The sequence below is a fragment of the Xyrauchen texanus genome, chromosome 17 (assembly GCF_025860055.1).
Source record: "Xyrauchen texanus isolate HMW12.3.18 chromosome 17, RBS_HiC_50CHRs, whole genome shotgun sequence".
Lineage (NCBI taxonomy): Eukaryota > Metazoa > Chordata > Actinopteri > Cypriniformes > Catostomidae > Xyrauchen > Xyrauchen texanus.
Genome location: NC_068292.1, coordinates 27876077 through 27896988, shown reverse-complemented (window position 1 = coordinate 27896988; position 20912 = coordinate 27876077). Strand labels below are relative to the sequence as shown.

The window sequence follows — 20912 nt, the reverse complement described above, 5'->3', positions numbered from 1 at the left end:
ATTGTGAATATTCAGTGTAGCTGTGTACAAAGCACCACCCACCAAACCAAGCAATTTCCTCTTGGTCAAAGACCTTATTCGCAGCAGCGCCTTCTTTGATTTCTAATAGTAATGACAACGAGGCTGTGAGAGATAGGTGGACAGTCTCTTCAATGGACTGTACTGCCGTTTAAAGTGTTTTTGGATCATTCCGTGGACAAAACATTTGAAAAAAACTTTCTAAGAACATTCAGTAGACAAAAAACTCTAGCCAACTTGAGTTGAAAATCAGATGTGATCAAGGAGCTTTATACTGCTTTATACCATTCGTGTCATTGAAGAGATGGTAAGTCTATCCCTCACAGCCTCGTTTTCAAAATCAAAGATGGCATTACCATGAATAAGGTCTATGCAGCTAATTGGCCTATCAAAGTTCACCAAACTTGAGCTCAATGTGAAATCTGCAAGGGGAAATTCTTCAACTGAATTCCCAATGAGATGAATTTTGCCATGCAAAGGTAAACGTAACCATGCTTTTAAGCCACTTTTTGTCACGTCTGTTCAATGATTTAATTGTTTGGCTCACGTTTCTCATCAAATGGCAATTATTTGGCAATTATTGACCAGCATTATATAATTTTTAAACAATTGACTACCATAGTTAAAATATACCTGAAAACACTGGATGATTCCCTATTTTCAAATCCAGATAGGATGTGATATAAAGTTCTAAGGGGACTATATTGTGGAAAGATGTTTGAAGGTATATGCTAAAAACGTTGTGTCATTTTATGAAGGGGCAGTTTTCCTCTCTCACGCTCGACCCGGCAAACCATTCACGGGCCATAGCACAAACAGAGGCATACAGCACCTCTCTTTTTCTCTACCACATAATCCCAGCATGAGTGCCTGAGGAAGCAGTGCTAAAACCTTAATCCCTCTCACTGGGGACGCCCAGCGACATGTGTACTACGAGCTCTACTTAACAGGCCAGAAATTGATCAGTTCAGGAGTTTTGTGATATTCACTACTAACTGTCTCACTTGGCCATGGGTTCCTCGGTGGATTCTGTGAAGGGAATTTGAGATTTATTTTTAAATTAGTACATTTTAGATGTGCTCTTTATTCTGATTTATGCATTTAAAACATTTCAACTTGGCACATAAATAATTCTATTTCAATATAGTAATATAGTATAAATAATTGTGATAATTCAGTGTTGTAAAAACTTACGTGTTGTAAATTTACCTTGAAAGATCCTTTCTTGTGTTTACTTTGATTTGCTGAATGCTCCAGTCAGGATCATCTCTGAGTAGCATTACAGGCATTTGGAGAATGATTTGACTTCATGAGTGTTCATACATTACTTCTAAACTCCTCCCACAAGCACACGCACATTATTAGCCAATCAAAATTATTCACTCCGAGATGATGGGCAACTAAAAGGGACATAATTGAAATGCGTTTTGCCCACTTTTTCCCGTAACCAGTCAGTTTTTCTCACTTCACCATTAACTCTTGTCTCAACAGTCTTGTACAGTTTACCCTATGGCCGTTGTCTATCACTTGGCCGTGTGTTAAGACTGAGATTATCTTGAATCAATTATTATCTTGAGTTGAATGCACAGATGTTCCAGAGTTTCTGGCTGAGAATTCGAAGAGTAGCACACTAGATTTCTTTTGTTGGACTGTATGTATTAGAGACGGTTTCTTTAGGTAGTTACACAGTGCTGTTTGTTGCCGTGTGCTCCATATTATAAACTAGCTGCTCACCTCACACAAATAACCGGCCCCTGTCCTCTGCCCTCCCCTCCCCTCACCCTGCCTGGCCTGCGTGCAGTGCTGGAACTTAGTTGCTGTCTCTTCCACAGGCTCAGCCAGTAATATGCTATGCTACATTACATGACAGTTCAAGATTTGCAATGGAGTCAGACGGAGGTGCTTTCGCAATCTGAATCCTGTTTATCCATCATTTTAAATTAGATATGTAATAATGAAAGAATGCAATGAAAAATATTGCACTTTTTTTAAAGGAATATTCTGTGTCAAACTCAAATTAAGCTCTGTTGACAGCATATGTGATTTGAAAATGATTTGAACTTGCACCTCAGTTTGTAAAATCGATGAAAAACTATGTTGACAGAAACGCATTTGTAATAGATGCCTGTGGGACAACCATGTAATTTTCCCCCTTTCAAACTGAGGTATGAGTTGAAATTATTTTCTGTGGTAATTAACAGCATTCCACAGATGCTTTTGATGGAGCTAAATGGGAAAATTCTGTTGTAATTTCCTCACCCTCATGTTGTTTCAGACCAATATGACTTTCTTCCATGAAACATAAAAAGGAACAGTCTTAGTCACCATTCACTGTTATTGCACCTATTTGAATAAAATGAAAGTGAATGGTGACTGAGGCTACCACATCTCCTTTTGTGTTCCACGCATGAAAGTCTTAAAGGTTTGAAACCAGATGAGGGCGAGTAAATGATAGCATCATTTTCATTTTGGGTTAACGATCCCCTAAACATGTAATTAACATGGAATATTTCTTTGAATAAGGCTTTGTTAGTGTCCCTAGTGAGATACCTCTGTTTAGATTGTACAGTCTTTTGCGACTGTGTAAAATGAAATGTTTATGGAAGAGACCATCCCACATTGTGCTGGTAAAACAAAGCTGTTGGAGACTAAAACACAACTTGCTACTCTGAGGGAGTTTAGGGACATTTATCGGTGCACTTCAAACTTAATTTTTCTGCTGAAGCACAAATTGAGAGTTGACAGAGAAGCAAGAGGAGAAATGGACGAGGACATAGAAACAGCCAGATTCTATCAAACTGGGTCCCACTCAGAACACAAGAGGCCTAGTGTGGCCCACATTCTAATTTTAGAGACCCTGGTTTTGCTGAGGATCATGGGAAAATGGGTCTCCTTCAGAGCATCTGGACAGTTTGAGTCCACTGACTGCCGAAGTTGGCTAATTGCACTTCAAAAAGCACAAGAACAAAGATTGGCTGACTCAGGAGTTGTCAAGGCCACATACCCCTTGTTTGAAACACCTGAGCCTACCATGTGCTGTAGGTTATTCCCTAGGGCCATATTAATAGTTTAAGGGCAACTGTCATAGATCATAATTGAGTTTCCTGGGCTACAAAAATTACTGGCCCATTATCTTAAAAATAGGGCTGTCAATTTAACGTGTTACTTAAGTGCGATTAATTATAAAAAATAATGTGTTAAAAATTTTAAACTAATTATTTAGTTTAAATGAATTAATCATGTCCCTTGATGCATATGTAAATTCTGTAATAAAAGGAAGGATTGTTCTACCATATGAGCAAATCAAGCTTAAAGAACATGTGTTATTACGAGCCACGTCAATTGTTGGCAGTGTGCCTCACCAAATCTCAGCGCAGCCACAGAACGAGAACCTACTCTTGATACGTGATTTTCAAAGATTCCACTACATTTAACTTGATACAGCATCCTAAAAATGTGCAGTTTATGACACTGAATAGCAGTGAGACACTCTAAACATGTCCGTCTGACAGGTAAAGAGATGTTACTGGGGCCGTCTGGCTGGTGGGAAGAAAGACTTACCCACAGGGCTCGGGCATGCTCCATTTGAATTGTTGAGGTCACCTCCCAGACGAGCGTGATTTGTCCGTCTCAAGCACATGTACTGTACATAGAGCGACAATTATAAATAGCAGAGACAGAACACAAGAACGCATACTGTGAGAACCTGATACATTGACAAACTCAATGCAAAACAGATTGCTGTCAACTGTAGGCTTGCTCAATGATATGAGAATAAAACAATATATTGAGTTCTTAAGGCATTTATTGTATTGTCTGATCAGAGTTTTTTCATCTGCCACAATAATAAAAAAAACTAAATTTTAAACTTAATTTCAGTCCATATTATATATTTATAATAGGCCCTACATATTATATTTATAAACATTTGAATTATTGTGCACCATTTATATGAAGGGCCTTTCTGAGCAAATAATGATTGTATGTGATTAATTGTGATTAATTTATTGCATGTAATGTAATTAAATGTAATTGTAATTAAATTGTAAATCCAGATGGAATTTGATGTAGAATACATTATCAGTCAAAAGGTTCGACACACCTACTTGTTTTTAAAATATTTATTTCAAATTTTATAATAATAGTGACGTCATCAAAACTATGAAATAACACAAATTTAAGTATGAGAATTATATAGTGACAAAATATGTTAAACAAATCATAACTATCTTATTCTTTAATTTCTTGAAAGAATTCATGCTTTACCTAGTCCTAGATAATAGCTGTACCTACAATATGTATTCTCTCAAACATCTTCATGAGGAACCCAACTGGAATTCTTTTAAAACAGTATTGGAGGAGTTCCCATGTATGCTGTTCACTTGTAAGCTACTTTTCGTTTACTATCTGTTACAACTCATCCATTTGAGGGAGGAAAAAAAATTCTGTTGTTAATGTAATGCATTTTATGCCCAAAACATTAAAAAAAAAAAAGTTTACGCATGAACTTTTAAATTAAATGTTTTTGAGATCATTAGAAACAAAGTCAGCTGTGTCCAAACTTTTGTCTGGTAGTGTACGTACAGGGGCGCCTCTCAAACTGTTTTATTCCTTTGTTTCCAACATAGGTTAATTTAACATCTGAAATCATCTCAAATGCATCATACAACAGTGGCACCTTATTGTTTTTAAATCCTCTGAAATTAACTCTGCACTTCTACTCTTGGCTTCACATGCTCTGCTTTTGAGATGTTTGCACAGTTCACTGCATGATATTATAACCAGAGTATGTTTAAAATTGCAGTGGGCATTTGTGTGTGAGCAGATGTTGTTCACGCAAAAATAAAAATTCTATCATTTACTTACCCTTGTCATTCCAAACACTTTTCTTTCGTTTGTGGAACACAAAAATAGATGTTGGGCAGAATGACTGACAGCCTCAATCACCATTCACTATCATTGTATCTTTTTGTCATTCTGCCTAACATCTCCTTTTATGTTCCACAGAAGAAAGAAAGTGATACTGGTTTACTGGTTATGCATTTTCATTTCTGGGTGAACAATTCCTTTACTGTACATGCAGATATTTGTGAGTGTGTGTAGTGACCCGGCTAACTGTTTCTGTCTATCTGTGCTTTGTCAGTCCACAGTGCCACCGCCCACTTTCTCCATGCCAGTCACAGTGCCGGTGTCCAACCAGAGTCTTCTGCCATTCAGCAATCCCAGCAGCCTCGTCACCACTTCCTTCGTCACCTCCACTCTCACAGACCCGCGTCTGCTGTCACCACAGCAACCGCAGCTCCAGAGGAACACAGTGTCTCCGGGCTTGCCACAGAGACCTGCCAGTGCAGGTGAGAGTGCAAACCTCTTGGGCTGGGTACCAGTAAGCACAACAGGAAAGAGGAGATGGCAACTTATGTTATGTACATGTGGTTGAAATGTTGCCCTGTGGGTTATGGATTACCAAGAGCAGCTGTCTCAGAAACACACAACTGATTTATGCTTTGCTGTGAATCAAAGTGGCTGTCTGGAGTGGTTGCATAGTATACTGATTATAACTCATAAGTTCTGGCTTCAGACCATCCTGTGAAGTTTTCTGTTCAGTTTTGGATCTATTGAAAGTTCAGGTGTCCCACAGTTATGGAAAACCTGGAAATATCAGGAAATGTACTTACCATCATTGCCGGGCCTGGAAAAATCATGGAAATGAATTCAATCTTAAAAGACATGGAAATTTCGATTGGTCACATTTAACTGTCACAGTGTTTCATTGGGTGTCAAATGTTACTAGCTAATATGGTACTAGTAAGACACAGAGTTGTCTTCCTCAAATGAGGAAAGCTGAATTGTCCATTAAGCCACATTTATTTTTCCATAATTTTTTTTTGTCTCATTGGAGACAATTATACAGTAATTTAATCATATATTTATTCAAAGGATCAGTACTTGGGGTAGGCCTGTTACTGATTAATCCATGCCAATAGTACTATCGTTATCAGCAAATATATATGCAGATAGTTCCAGAGCTTTTTATTCTTTATTCCTTCGCATTCCTATACAGTTAGAATGGCTTAGTTCTACAGTATAACAGTGGTTTGCTATTTAATAAATAATATACAAGTTTAATATTCCTCATTAAACCTCATCTGGTGAATACAAAATATTATATAAATATATTTAAAAAAAATCCTAGTGACAACTTGATCCAGTAATCTCAAATGACTGGAAAAGTCATGGAAATCTTTGGTCAAAAATTGCGGGAGCTTGGAAAACTTTTGTGTGTTTATGCTGAGTCACGTTGGAATTGAAGTGTGTGCACCCTTATGCATCCCAGAAAACTGCTTAATCATAGAACACTGCACCAAACCAAGGGTTTTAAACCTTGTCAGCTAGGCACGGCTATAAAAGAAAACAACTGCCTGATTGGAAAAGTTTAAATACTGTCAAGTTGGCTCGTACGTACACAATTTTACTGAACATCTTCAGTGAACTTCAGTATGACAAACTGATGTAAAGTTATGTTTGCAGACATGAAATCAGAGACCCTTCCCTTAAAATCCGATCACAAGTAGTCACTGGAGACGCATTTGAGACACGTGTTCATGCCAGGTGTAAACGGCAATCTGTTTTGCATGACCACTTGTGATTAGATCACCCGACAGGTCTTAATGGTGCCATTTTCTTTATATTTGCCCTCAAATTTAAAGACTTTGTGTTCAATGTCAGATTTATTGTTGACATTAGATCTAAATTTGCAGTCTGTAGTCTAGACTCAAGAATTGCTCTTGCTCGAAGCCACTCTGTCCTTTTTCCAGGTGCTCTCCTGGGAGGTGACCTCAACAATTCAAATGGAGCGTGCCCAAGCCCTGTGGGTAAGTCTTTCTTCCCACCAGTCAGACGGCCCCAGTAAAACCTCTTCATTTCCACCAAATCCTCTGAATAATACATTAGTCTGAGTCAAACTGCCTAAAATCGAAAGGCACTCTAAAAACCTCCAGAGTGGAGCAAGGTTATTTCAGTCTCCTCTGATAAGATAAGATCTGATCGGTCTATGATTCTGAGAATGACAACAGCTCCATGAAGCTTTTCAAGACTCTTAACACAAGAATTTAAAAAAGTGTGTGATCAGTAAGGCTTGTGGATGGCACTCTAGCTAACGGACATCCACCATATATTCACACACCTGTTAGCTTGTGACAACTGAGGCTCATACTGTGCTCTCCAAGCACGCCTGTAAACAACCTCATGACACCATAAATGGTATAGGTCATCACCATCCACATCAATGTTCCTACTCTCATTTTATTTATCTCATTACTTTCTTTATCTTTCCCGTTTTCCTCTTTTACTTGTCCATTTCTGTTCCCTGCATACCTGTCTTCCCATCCTCTTCCCCTTTCAGCTGTTCTTCATATCTCACTCGTGACATTCTGAATTCCCAGCTCAAATCAGCACGCTCCGGCCTCACCCCTCCCCCTGTCACACTCCCCTCTCTTCTCCCAGCCAATCTTGACAATCCCTGACAGCTGTAGGTTCCCCTGCCTCTGATCTTCAAAGAGCACATGTGTCTCAGGGACATTTTAAGTGTGCATTTACACATTTAATCATTGAAGATGATTTTTTCTGAGTAAGAAAAAAAAAATGTCTTACTCCAAAAATGAGCAGGTAGAATCATACACAAGGTGGGATATTTTGATCATACAAACTTATTATTTTTGCAATCTAAAATTTTAAAACTTTTTGATCTAGTTGATTTTTATACTGCTCAATTCTTGTATAAAGCCAACAAAAATGATCTGCCGGGTAATATTCAAAAGTTTTTTTTAGGAAGAGAAGGGGGCTATAACCTGAGGGGATGTGAAAACGTTCAAGTCCAGGCGGTGAGAACCACCAGGAAAAGCTTGTGTGTGTCTGTGTGTGGTGTCAGACTTTGGAATGGTTTGGGGCTACAGGTCAAGCAATGCCCAAATATTCACCAATTCAAATTCAAATTTAAAGAAATGGTGTTGATCAAATATGAGACTGAGTGAGGGATCTGGGTGCTCTTGTGTTTGTGATTGGGAGGGGAAGTATTTAGGATTATAAACGGTTCCTATTTATTTATCTTGATATTGTAAATGGTGACACAATTACAAAAGAGTGGGATATGTGTACATAGCTGAGTAAATAATGATAATGATTATTATTAATTATTATTGGTATTACTGTTATTGTAAAACTATGTTTAAACAATATGCTAGGATATGGTTATATTTTATATATGACGTGATTATTATAGATATCGGGACGTATTTGAATGTTTACGATAATGAGGATTATCATATAGCATTATAGTGATTATTGAGATAGCATAATGTAATTGTAAGAAACTATAATATCAAATAAATATTATCAAAACAAATAAATTATTATTTATTTAACTGTTAATGGCAGCGGATATACGGGGTAATATATGGGAAGGAATTGGGGGTGGGAGTTAATAAGTTATACTTCTTTCCACTCCCTTTCGAGCAACTATTATTATAAGTGTAAATAATATGTGGGTATATGTGTATATATTTATATCTATGTATATGGGAGATAAGCTATGCTATGTTATTTTTATTTTTATTTTTTTATTTGTGTGTGTGTGTGTTAATATATATATGTATATATTATTTATTTTATTTTGCTCGAAATAAACTTAAAAAAAAAAAAAAGAGTTTGAGGGCTCTTGTGGAGTCACTCAGTATGTTTACATGCACTTTAAAAGTTTGGTTTCAGTTGAACTGAAAGAATAATTTGTCTTTTTTAAATGTCATGAAAAATGTCATGTAAACACAGTCCAGTTTGTGCAAAGTCAGACTAACAGACTTAGATTATTCGATTGTAGCTCGGTTTCTTCCAGCATGTTTACACGTTAATCAGGTCACAATTTCACTCAGCATTGTGTACAAGCTCCGAAAGACAGAAGTGATGTGCAACAAATATTTAACTCTAACTCAGTTGACATCCTTCTTTCAAATATTTGATTACGCATTGCTTCATGTATATTCAGATGACAGATGAAGACTGTAATTCGAGTACAAAAGCAAATGAAACCCGCTGTGGATTGATTCTAACTGCATGAATGCATTTTCTTAGCAGATGTTTACATAAGATACTTTTAACAGCAGCTAGACGTAGTGCAAAAGAGTGCAGGCGTCTTGAGATGCATACTTAAAAGTTGGACTATATTTAACTTTACACGTTGTCTTAAAAACACAACACTCGTTTTGGGATGCTCAAATAACAGCGCAAGATGTGACGCAACAGCCAAAGACATTCATCTGAATATTGTATGGTGGTGCTTTAAAGGGTATGAATTTCCAGACACAACTTTTCCATGAGGGTTTTACCATGCAAACTGTTTAGTGCTGCAGCACAGCATGCCAATTGAAGCACCACCATTAAAAATATCAAAACCATATTCAGATACAAGAAAAAAATTACATAAACTACTCAGCCTCACTAATGAACTAGTCATTTATTGGATGACTGGTTGCCCATTGTGAGCCATCCCTTTTGTATATGTAGAGTTAATGAAAGTTTATCCCAAGAGACTTTCTTAGCCCTTACCAAACTGTTTTCCCTGTCCATTACCACTCTTTGTTTCTTATACTCTCTCTCCATCCATGCCCTTCCCTTCCCTCCATTCTCAGCTGTTGCTTAGGGAATGTCAGCATTGACGTCATGTAGCATTCCTACCATTCCCATGAGAGGGAAGGACAGAGAGTGAGAGGACGAGAGAACTGGAAAGAAAAAGGCAATTAGGTCTTTGAATTGGAGATTAATTGAGACCAGGGGCATTCAATCAACTCTCACAAACTTATTTACTAACATAAACGGCACACTCACATTTACATATACTCCTACCCACTATATTTACCAGCATACTCTCTACAGCATGTAAGACACAAGCATGTAAGATATAAATTCCCCCTCAAAAAGCAGACAGAACTTGAAGCTGTTTCCTAGGGCACAGAACAGCTGAGCACGTCTCTTCTCTGTGCCAAGGAATTGCAGCTCCCCTTGCAATCTCTTTCCATTCAGAGCTGCTGACGCGGTCATTGCTCTCACACTTCTCGCAGAGCAACACACAGTTGCTGTTGCCCTGTTACTGGAGATCAGATTGGATAAAATATCAAACTGCAAAAATATCTCCAGTCTGAAGCTCATAAAAGTTTCATTAACGGAGTGAGCACCCTTAACATATGATGTACTAAGGTGAAATTTGTTTCAATGTGGTGCAATAATTTAGTTGGAATCCTGTAGGTTAAATGGTGCTAGGACTGCCAATGTTGTGGGTTCAAATCCCAGTGAATGCACAAACTGAAAAAATTACGCTTCTAATACAAGTGTCTGCAAATGCAGTAATGTACATCTATGTTTTGTTTTTAAAATGTAAACATACAGAACTTTTAGAAGCAGTTCAGTGGAAAAAGAATTCAAATAGAATTTCTAAAAATATTTGCAGCATAATTATTTGGGATATTTCTGTTCAGCTCAGACATCAGAATGTTTCCAGAGCACTCATAAGTGACATGTGTTGGGCTGAGAAAATTCCAGAATGTGGGAAAACATTGGGAAAGTCCCCAGCCCCCTCCCTCCCTCCCTCCCTCCCTCTCTCTCTCTCTCACACACACACACAGATCACACTCATACTCTTCCTTTCTCTGAAATCACTGCTTACCAGATCAGGCATTACAATTGCTGTAGTGTCAAAAAATTGGAAAAGAGTCGAGGAACAGGATAAACTGGTGTCCGACAGACCGATCCGTTCCGTGTTTGTGTCTGCTTTTGCGTGTGTTTGTGTACAAGCTAAGTTTCCTCCCAAACAGGAATGTGGTTCTCCTAGCCTAAAAAACTGTCACTATTAATCATCCAATTACAACATTATAAGAGTTATAATCCCCAAAAACAGAGGATTTGGTTTGATAAATACATCTGCCAGGGCGAGGGAGACGCTAATAGGATTATTTTCACTGGTGGGCAATTATTGTGTTTTTCCTATAAACACAAATTATAGAAAACAGCAAATATAATCACACTGGTGTATCTGAATGTGTGATTGTGGTCAAATGATAAAGAATGTGAGTGAAGTCTTTCTCTGTAAATAAATACCAGCTCTATGTTGACATCTCTTTGCCTTTTCCTCCTTTTTCTTTCTCTTTCTGTAGCTAACGGTTATGTCAGTGCCAGGGCCTCACCAGGACTCCTCTCAGTCTCCAACGGCAACAGCATGGGGAAAGTAGTCCCGGCTAAGTCTCCTCCTCCACCCAGCGCTCAGATGGTGAACAGTCGTAAGCCAGATCTTCGGGTCATCACCTCCCAGAGCAGCAAAGGCATCATGCAGCTGGTGAGCACTTCCACATTGCACTACAGGAGCCTGACTAGGTGAAAACCACCATCTAATCTCAACGATTTACCATATTAAAACATACTGACAACATTTCAGGTCATATTTTAAACCATTCCAGTGAAAATACAGAGAGCTTGCCACAGTCTTTCAGATTTTATGATGTTATAAAATGAAATGATTTTAAAATATTTTAAAAAGACGCTGACTACCACACCTGGAGTCGCAAGTTCGAATCCAGAGCACGCTGAGTTACTCCAGTTAGGCTTCCTAAGAAGCCAATTGGCCCGATTGCTAGGGTGGGTAGTCACGTTGGGTAAACCTCTTCATGGTCACTATAATGTGGTTCTTGCTCTCAGTGGTGCACGTGGTGAGTTGTGTGTGGATGCCGCGGAGAATAATGTGAAGCCTCCGCACGTGCTAGGTCTCCTTGGTAACGTGCTCAACAAACCACGTAATAAGATGTGCGGATTGACTGTCTCAGATGCGGAGGCAACTGAGATCTGTCTTCCGCCACCCGAATTGAGGTGAGTCACTACGCAACCACGAGGACTAGAGCGCATTGGGAATTGGGCATGCCAAATCCAAAACAAAACAAAAAACAATGCCATTATTACAATGTAACAAAGAAGAATAGAAGGATTCTGGTAGTTTGGTATTATTAAATAATGGATCTTAAACTGAACCAAAACAATAGCAAAGTCAAATCTAAAATCACCTACTTTTCACCAACGGTCCCAACAAGAAAAACAGCCTAATATACTCAATTGTTCCTTATCGAAAATGTTTTAATTGTTTCTGTGAGAGATAGGTAGGGTTAGGATTAAAAATATAATTAGCACAGTATTTAAACTATAATAATAATTATAATATATATAATATAATAATACCAGTGGTGTAGCCAGAAACAAGGCTCTGGGTGTGCCAAGGTAATTTCTTTTTTGCCCTGTATTACATTATAATGACTTGACTAAACAAATGAATGACACTTTTATCAGTCTAGTAGAAAGGCCTGTTAATTTATCCAAATATTAGGCTTAATATTTAGTCGTAAAATGTGTAAAAGTCATTTTGGAACAGTTAAAAATGTATTTCCAAAATGTTCTGAAGACGCATGTGAATGGAGGATCAGTTTTCACTATACAACATTTACAAAAATACTCTGGGTTTTACTTTCACTAATTAGAAAACTTAATTTTGGAAAAGAAATAAGCTTAATTTATTAGCATTAAGGAAGTACAGGGAGGTTTGGTTCATGTTGACTGCCAATGTAAACAAAAAAACAATATTAATGTTACATTAATTACTAAGCCAAAATAGATCAAAGTTAACATCATGTCTGACTTGATGCAAACTAACAATCAAATGGTAAGTTGACCATCTCATGCATAATAGATTTCCATATAACATTAGAGGAACATTTACTGTAGCTATTGAACCAATAATTTAAATAGGTTTGTCACCTATATAGGCAGGTAAGTCTCATCTTCAAAATCGAGTAGGATCACAGAATTAACAGCTTAATGGGATAGGCTTGTAACACGTTATGTACAAATAATCTTCATGACAGGAGTAAAGGCATGTTAGTATACCTTTACAAGTGTATTCTCCAAATATTCCATAATATACATAATAATTGGGGAAGCAAAGAACAACAATTAACAAATTTTGCTCATATGGGTGCTATTAATTATGAATGATGATGCAGAAATTAGAACTCTGCACGCTTGAAATTGGAGACGGGCTCTGTAGCATAGTTGGAATTATTATAGTCATTGCAATCGATTATTAGATTCCGTAGTCGATGCACTGAAGTTGCAGCATCATATTAATGCTTTTCAATACAAAATAATATTAAGCATCAAAAAGTTAATTAATTTGGGTGTGCAAGCTGACATATTGGATGGCATTTATACACCCTGGCACAAAGGTGGCTACGTCAATGTATTAAACTTAATGAAAGGTCCCCACCACGATAGAAAAACAAATGTGTGTGCATTAGAATTGTAATTTTTGTTCCTATTTATTTCTGGCCTTGCAGACAGATGAGGAGCTGGAGTTGGTGAGTGAGGTGAATACAGCTCAGTTCCTTTGACTATTGTGCTGTAAACAATTTCACAACATTTGGTGAATGTTTAATGGATGCTGTGCTGTGAACATGTCACAATGTTTTTTGCTGGAAGCGCATTTTTTGCTTGATTTTTCTTTACACATCGCAACACAGCAGAGCCTCAACATCTCCAATCTGTGCGACAACAAGAACACAGATGCCTTTGTATACGCACTACAATTTAACTGACCAAACTATATTGATTGTGGTTAAAAATATAAATAATTATTTATTGTATTAAACACAATGTAAAGAACACTGTGGTTTTGATATAGGAAATAATTGGTGGTCAGTGAATTGGAGTTAAAGGCGTACTGTGTATTCAGAGGCGTTGCAGGCTGACTGCCTGATTATTGTGTGCAGTAAATGAATGCATACACTCAAGGCAACAAAAACACAAACACACACACTTTTAAGGCAAAATGCACATTTGCGTGGGTTGATCTCCTATGAGTCAGACCCACAGGATCAAATACGCAGAGCAGAAGCCCTCACTCCAGAGATCCGTTTATCTGTCTCACTTCTATCCTTTTCTCTAATGATTGCTGTCCAATGACTCATTAAGTGTAGTGAATGTGCATATAGGTTTGGGGGGCGATGTTTCACCCATCTCAGCATCTGGACCTGTATGTGTGCATGCGCAGTGCAAACCAATGTCAAATTACTGCTGAATAATCAATCAGTCAGCTTACTGAAGCAGTGACATTAAAGGTTTAAAGTGTGTCATTTTTTCAATATTTAAATGCTTCTCCTATCTCAGCTTGATGCAGAGACAACTAAAAGTAAGCCATTTATAGGTTAATTATCCTTAAAAGTGTAACACTGTGGCTTTGTGGCACTATCAAAACATTGCTGTTTGAGCTAAATGACGAACCTGACATAGCAAAATTGGCTTAAAGGAATAGTTCTCCCAAAAAAATAAATTCTCTCATTATTTACTCACCCTCATGTCATCCCAGATACGTATGACTTTTCTTCTTCTGCAGAACATTTTTAGAAAAATATCTCAGCTCTGTAGGTCCATACAATGGTGAATGGTGACCAAAACTCCAAAAGTACATAAAGGCATCATAAAATAATCCATACGACTCCAGTGATTAAATCTATGTCTTTGAGATAAGATAGGTGTGGTAAAGTTATACTTTGTTTACTTTAAATGTCAACTTTCACATTCTTTGTGTATATCGCCACCTACTGGTTGGGGCTGGTCAGAGGTGGAGATTGATAGTAAAAAGGACTTAAATATTGATTGGTTTCTCACCCACACCTATCATATCGATTCTGAAGACATGGATTTAACCACTGGAGTCTTATGGGTTATCTTCATTTGTGTTCTGTAGAAGAAAGAAAGTCATGCACATATAGGATGGAATGAGGGTGGGAATTTTCATTTTTGGGTGAACTATAACAATAGGCGTGAGTTTGGGGCGGGAACTTTCTGTTGGTCAATCAATGAAAGACAGTGCGGTGCTTGGGAAACCTGTTTGAAACCGTCATTATTTTTTCAGTTTCATTTGGTTACACAATAGGCACAGAAATGACGCACTTCACCTTTTAAAAAACATCTCTATCCCATCGAAGAGACGAAGGACTCTTCAAACATTCAGGAGGTTTGAATGCAAATGTTTTACACTGGTTTGCCCTGCAAAAACACTACCAATTTTGTTACTGTGTGTTTTGATGTGAAGTGTTAATATGTGAAGCATGATTAAGAGTTTTATAACATTTAATTTTTTCCACTTAGTTAAGAGGTTATAGAGAGAGAATAAGGGTATTTGTATAAAGTAGTAAGCTGGGGATGTGTTGTTTGTTTATTTTGATTTTAGAGTTTATAATTGTTGATTTTGATTTATGCGATTGAGCTATACTCTTGAGGCATTGGATCAAAAATGTTTCATCTTCATGAGCGTCTAGAATTTGAAGATTTTGTTGTGACTCAATGTTCAAACATTCCAGAGATGTCAAGTTCTCTTGTCGGGACAATCAACTCATGTGCTTCTTAATTATCTCATCTTTATCTCTCTCTCTCTCTCTCTCTCTCTCTCTCTCTCTCTCTCTCTCTCTCTCTCTCTTGCTGACTTTCCAGAATGCTCAACGGTTAGGCACCTCTCAAGTGAGCCAGCCTCTTACCACACCAGTGGTATCCGTGGCAACGCCGAGCCTCCTGACTCCATTCTCCATGCCAACCTCCTTCAACACAGGTGAGAGTGACGTTATAGTCAGAAGCAGAGGCATTCATCATTTTAAAAACTAGCACACATCAGATGTAATTTTATAAAGATATAAAAAACCTAACTTACAGTTATAGCTTTTGAATAGTATCTGATATCTATCTGATATCTGGATCGGTATCGACTCCAATACTGACATTTTTAGATGGACTGGGTATCAATCCGATGAGCCCAATCCATATGCGATACTGTGTTAGTCATGGTCGTCTCTGTCAAGCTCAAAAAATGACTTAAAAGAACTATTAACCCACTTGGGAGGACATGATGGAGATGTCTGTCCTACTTTCAAATTCCAATCTCCGATCTTAGTTATCATGGCACTAATGTGCTATATTAATTAGAAAACATAAAAAGCTCCCCTAAATCTGTTTGTGTTGAACACAGGACACTGTACAATACACATTGAACACTTAAAATATAAAAAGAGAAATCACGCACTGATTGCTAAATTTGGATTTATTCAAAGCCACTTGAAGACATCTGAAAGCTTTGTGAATCACAAAACGCTGTGTGTTTATATATATGTGTATATATATATATATATATATATATATATATATATATATATACTGTATAATATTGATCAGCATCAACTGCACTTTTATGAATGGTATGTCTCTGTTGACTAGGGCTGGGTATCGAGTTTAGGCATTTTAGGCACTGTCTCAATTGCCTCTTAACAATTGAGTATTGAAAAATGTCTTGTCTTTCTGTACCAAATTTCGATACCTAAGGGGTTAATCTCGTCAACGTCAGTGATAAGCATGTTGCATGCTAGATGAGCCCAAATCTAAACGTGCCAGTGATTGGCTGTGTTTAGGCATCAAGGAAAAACACTAGTTTACGCCGGTTACGCCAAGAGACACTGCTCACACGTGAGGCTGTACGTAGTGTGTATGCGTCTCAACCCCCATAGATGTAAAAGATGTGGAAAAGATTAAAAATGTGGCTACATTTCACCAGGCTCGATGCCAACAGAGCGCGATGCAATATTTGCGACAAGATAATAGCTGCCAAGACCGGCAACACGACAAATCTGATGAAGCACTTGACAGTGCACAGAATAAACTTTAGAGCAGAAAGTTGCTCCTTCTTCAACTGCAAGAAGACCGAGCCGGTGCAGTCATCCTCTCAGCGTCCTCCTGCCACAGAGCTTCAACATGCCCACCACCACGAGTCCTCCTCCAAAACTACTGATGAATGCAGCGGCGCTATGACTGGGACTCCAACAGGTTAGGTTAACGTTTAGCAAACAAACCAACAAGCAAAATCGGCTAACTTGTAGTGGTACATGCTTGTGTACTTGTTAAATTAACGTTTCTGTGCGTTGTGACATAGTCCTATAAACTGGGACTTACGTAACGTTAGATATTGTTTGGATGTATGGCTATAGATAGCAAGCTAAATCGATGCTAAAAATGCTTTAAGGTTGACAGTAACTGATCAAGTTTAATGTATATTAAACTAGTTGTCTTGTTAAACCGTAATTATCCTTAGGGTTGGCTGAATTAACAGTTTAGCTTTCTTGTTTTGTTTTTTCCTCTTCACATAAATGTTATAGCCTCTGCCCCTACCGACCCTGGCATGAGGAGACCAGAAGGCTCAGGAGATGAGTCTTTGAGTCTGTAAAAAAGTCAACAAACTGCAAAAATAAAACCAAAGTTTTTTTGAGGTAATGTTTGTAATCTTGTTAAAACGGATTTCATAAAATTGGTATCGAAAAAAGTATCGTTAAGGAACCAGTATCTAAGTCAAGGTATTGGTATCGGTATTGATATCGAAATTTTTTGAACCATATCCAGCCCTTTGCTTGTTGACACGCATACAAAGGCATGCAGGTTGATGATATGCTCGTGGCTATTTTCAGCTCTCAGATCAACACTGGTCACATATAACATGCATTGAGAACAGCATCGAAGGAGCATTTTGCCAGATTTTGAATAAGAAATTAGCCCAAAAATAGACACTTACAAGACTTCCTGGAGTGTTCTGATCTTCAAAATAAAAGCCAAATTGTTTTAAAGTTAAAAGTGCACAACTGAAATATATTGCTATAGTAATGTACAATTCTAAAATTCAATAATAATAATCAAAATAATAGTAATAATTTATTATTATTACTTGTTTACAAATTATAACAATATTTAAGTGGACTGGGTGCCAAAAACTGTGTGAATGAAAAGTGGACTGATATTTTACAATTAAAGTGAGCAAAAAAGAGATCTGAATCCTTTAAAGGCCAGATACAAGTGATATATAAAAAAATTGCTTAGAAAACTGACTTCTTTTTTACTGAAGACATTTTTACTTGAATTTTAATTTTGCTGCTACATTATTTGTAGAGTAGTTAACAATAAAGTTTTTTTTAATAGACTACACATTTATATTGAAATAATGTGTAGTTAAAAGTTTGCATTTCTTTGCATATAATAGAGTACCCCCAATAAGTATGGATATTCTAATCTGATTTTGAAACAAACTGCATCGGCTGATACTGAGATTCCATGTATCAGAATCGGATCGGAAGAGAAAGTGGTACCGGTGCATTTTGAATTAAATGAAGGTCATTGTCCATTTATTTATTTCCTCCTCCGCTCTTTTTTTTTCAATCTCTCTTAAACTAATTCATGTCTCGTTAAGCTGTAGTCATTATTCCCCAGTCCTCCCCTTTCTTTTTTGTCATTTATTTTGAATATGAAAGGAAAAAATACATGAATATGGATGTATTTACATAACTATAAGAATCAGAGGCCTTGAATAGAAAAACATGGTTTTGGAATTCTTAAAATTCAGTGAGTATGCATGAAACATTCTTCTTTGTTTTCATGCAGAGTACCAGCTAACAAGTGCAGATCTCACAGCCCTCCAAGCCTTTACGCCATCGGGTGCACTGTTGCCAAGCAACATGACCACTTGGCAACAGCAGCCATCAGTATCCCAGCAACAACAGCAGCAGTCATCCATATCCCAGCAACAGCAACAACCACAGCAGCTAACTCTGGCCTCCCTCAGTAATCTTGTGTACGTTTTATGCTTTTTACAAACTCTCTCCTGCTCTCACACATACTCGCTCCTGCACCTGGTTCTTCTCTAACCACATGTCCAAAGTGTGAGCCCACAAGCACCACATCTACTTCCTGTTTCTGTCTAAACTGTAGAGATCTCTGTTTCAATGATAGAAGCCCCTTGAAAATCTGATTTAAAATCATGTTGTACTCTGGATGAACTAAATGTAACTAAACTTTAGATTCTAGAAGATCCAGTTATCCACAGTTTCCTGAGCAACCACTTATGATACTAATTGCTTGTTTTCTGTTTCTCAAAAAGCAATGTAAAAATTAACAAAATGAGTGATCCAGATGGAAAAAAACATTTAAGTGTTAGTTGGAGTAAAAATGTATTTCAGGCTTAGCTTAACAAGTTAAAGTAGTTAAATGAATAGTTCACCCAAAAAAAAAAATTCTCTCATCATTTTCTCACCCTCATGCCATCCCAGATGTGTATGACTTTCTTTTTTCAGGAGAACATAAACTAAGATTTTTAGAAGAATATCTCCGCTCTGTAGGTTCATACAATCAAGTGAATGGTGATCAGACCAAAAATTACATGAAGGAAACATAGAAGTAAACCGTAAGACTCCAAAGGGTTAAATCCATGTCTTCAGAAGCGATATAATAGGTGTGGGAAAGAAACAGATCAAAATATAAGGCATTTTTGTTTACTTTAAATCTCCACTTTCACTTTTACATCTGAAAGTCACATGTTCTCGATTAGTTTCTCTTTCACAACTCAAATTGAAAGTTAAAGTGGATATTTAGTAAAAAAGGACTTAAATATTGTTCTGTTTCTCACCCACACCTTTTATATTGCTTCTGAAGATATGGATTTAAACACTAGAGACATATGGATTACTTTTATGTTTCCTTTATGTGAATTTTGGAGCTACAAAGGTCTGATCGCCATTCACTTTTATTGTATGGACCTACATAGCTGTAATATTTTTCTAAAAATCTTCTTTTGTATTCTACAGAAGAAAAAAAAATACACATCTGGGAAGGCTTGAGGGCAAGTAAATGTTAAGAGAATTAAAATCTTTGGGTGATCTATCCCTTTAAAGATAACAACATGACCAACCTTGGACTTTCACGCCATACACCCACTCAGTTGAGGGACTGTTAAAAAGCACAACTCTTTAAGTATCGGCACTATGGAGCCACATGTTTTTTTTTTATGTTTACAAATGTAATACATTAAACATCACATTTTCCATGTGAGTGCAAACACTGGAGACCGGAAATTGGAAACAGACTGTAAAGATTTCAAGGATGGCAAAGGAGGAAGCTGGGACCAGCCTGACACAACATGTAGACATTTATTGTACATACATTTTTCAGTGTCACACAGTAAGGCTTTTCAGCCGTAACACAGACGTCATTATAAACTATAGAACATTTAAGCGTTCAGGAAAAAGGTGTATGCAAGCACTTCCAAAAGTAGTACAGTCACTGTTAGGTACCTTCCTAGACAGCATTTATTGGCATCATAGGCATGTCTGCGTCCATAAAATGCTATCTAGGAAGTTCACTAGGTTTTGAAGACCCCAGGAAAAGAAAGGCTGTACTTTCTGTAGTTCAAAGATGGTAATAGACATGGACTTAAAGCCATAAAATTCCAATTTTGATTCCTGGGGAGCTGCAGCCGCTATGAATCTAAGGCCCCAGGATATTAAATGCTTAACGAATAATATTATTTTAATCTGCGATTTTACACTCACTAGACATAACCTTTTTGCAACACCCTTATAATCTCATTGCGCTTTGTGTGTCTCTGCATTAAGATCTTTGCTACAGCTCTCTGGCTCCAAGAGGCATCTAGATGTCCTGAATGTAGAGATTTTAATGGCCAGGCTTTTAATTTGATGTTCAGGGCAGAGCAGCTAAATGCCAACACTACTTCTTTTCTTCATACATCACTTTAATATGTTCAATAGCCCCAGGCTTAAATCAAGGGCAGCTCTATGCTACACTACATTATTAGCATGACATATACAGTACAGTGGGATTCAAAAGTCCGAAATCATATGGAAAATTTGGGATTCAAATTCATATTAACATGGATGTAGGTGTTAAGATTTTGAAAAATTTTAAACAAAGATTTCGAAAAGATATTATAACAA

The 20912-nt window shown here is 37.3% G+C and overlaps 1 protein-coding gene across 13 annotated transcripts in view; it reads left to right on the top strand.

The window, feature by feature from the left end:
* LOC127657723 (myocyte-specific enhancer factor 2D homolog) overlaps positions 1-20912 on the top strand; it is an 88242-nt gene that overhangs the window by 56028 nt on the left and 11302 nt on the right. For 9 of the 13 annotated variants that reach the window (XM_052146582.1, XM_052146579.1, XM_052146577.1 and 6 more), the window contains 6 exons: positions 5162-5369; positions 6834-6890; positions 11217-11395; positions 13437-13466; positions 15592-15706; positions 18568-18757. In XM_052146582.1, the coding sequence (XP_052002542.1) occupies positions 5162-5369; positions 6834-6890; positions 11217-11395; positions 13437-13466; positions 15592-15706; positions 18568-18757 (779 nt within the window). The remainder of the gene's footprint in view (positions 1-5161; positions 5370-6833; positions 6891-11216; positions 11396-13436; positions 13467-15591; positions 15707-18567; positions 18758-20912) is intronic. The other 4 variants (XM_052146586.1, XM_052146575.1, XM_052146585.1 and 1 more) reach the window with 2 other exon arrangements.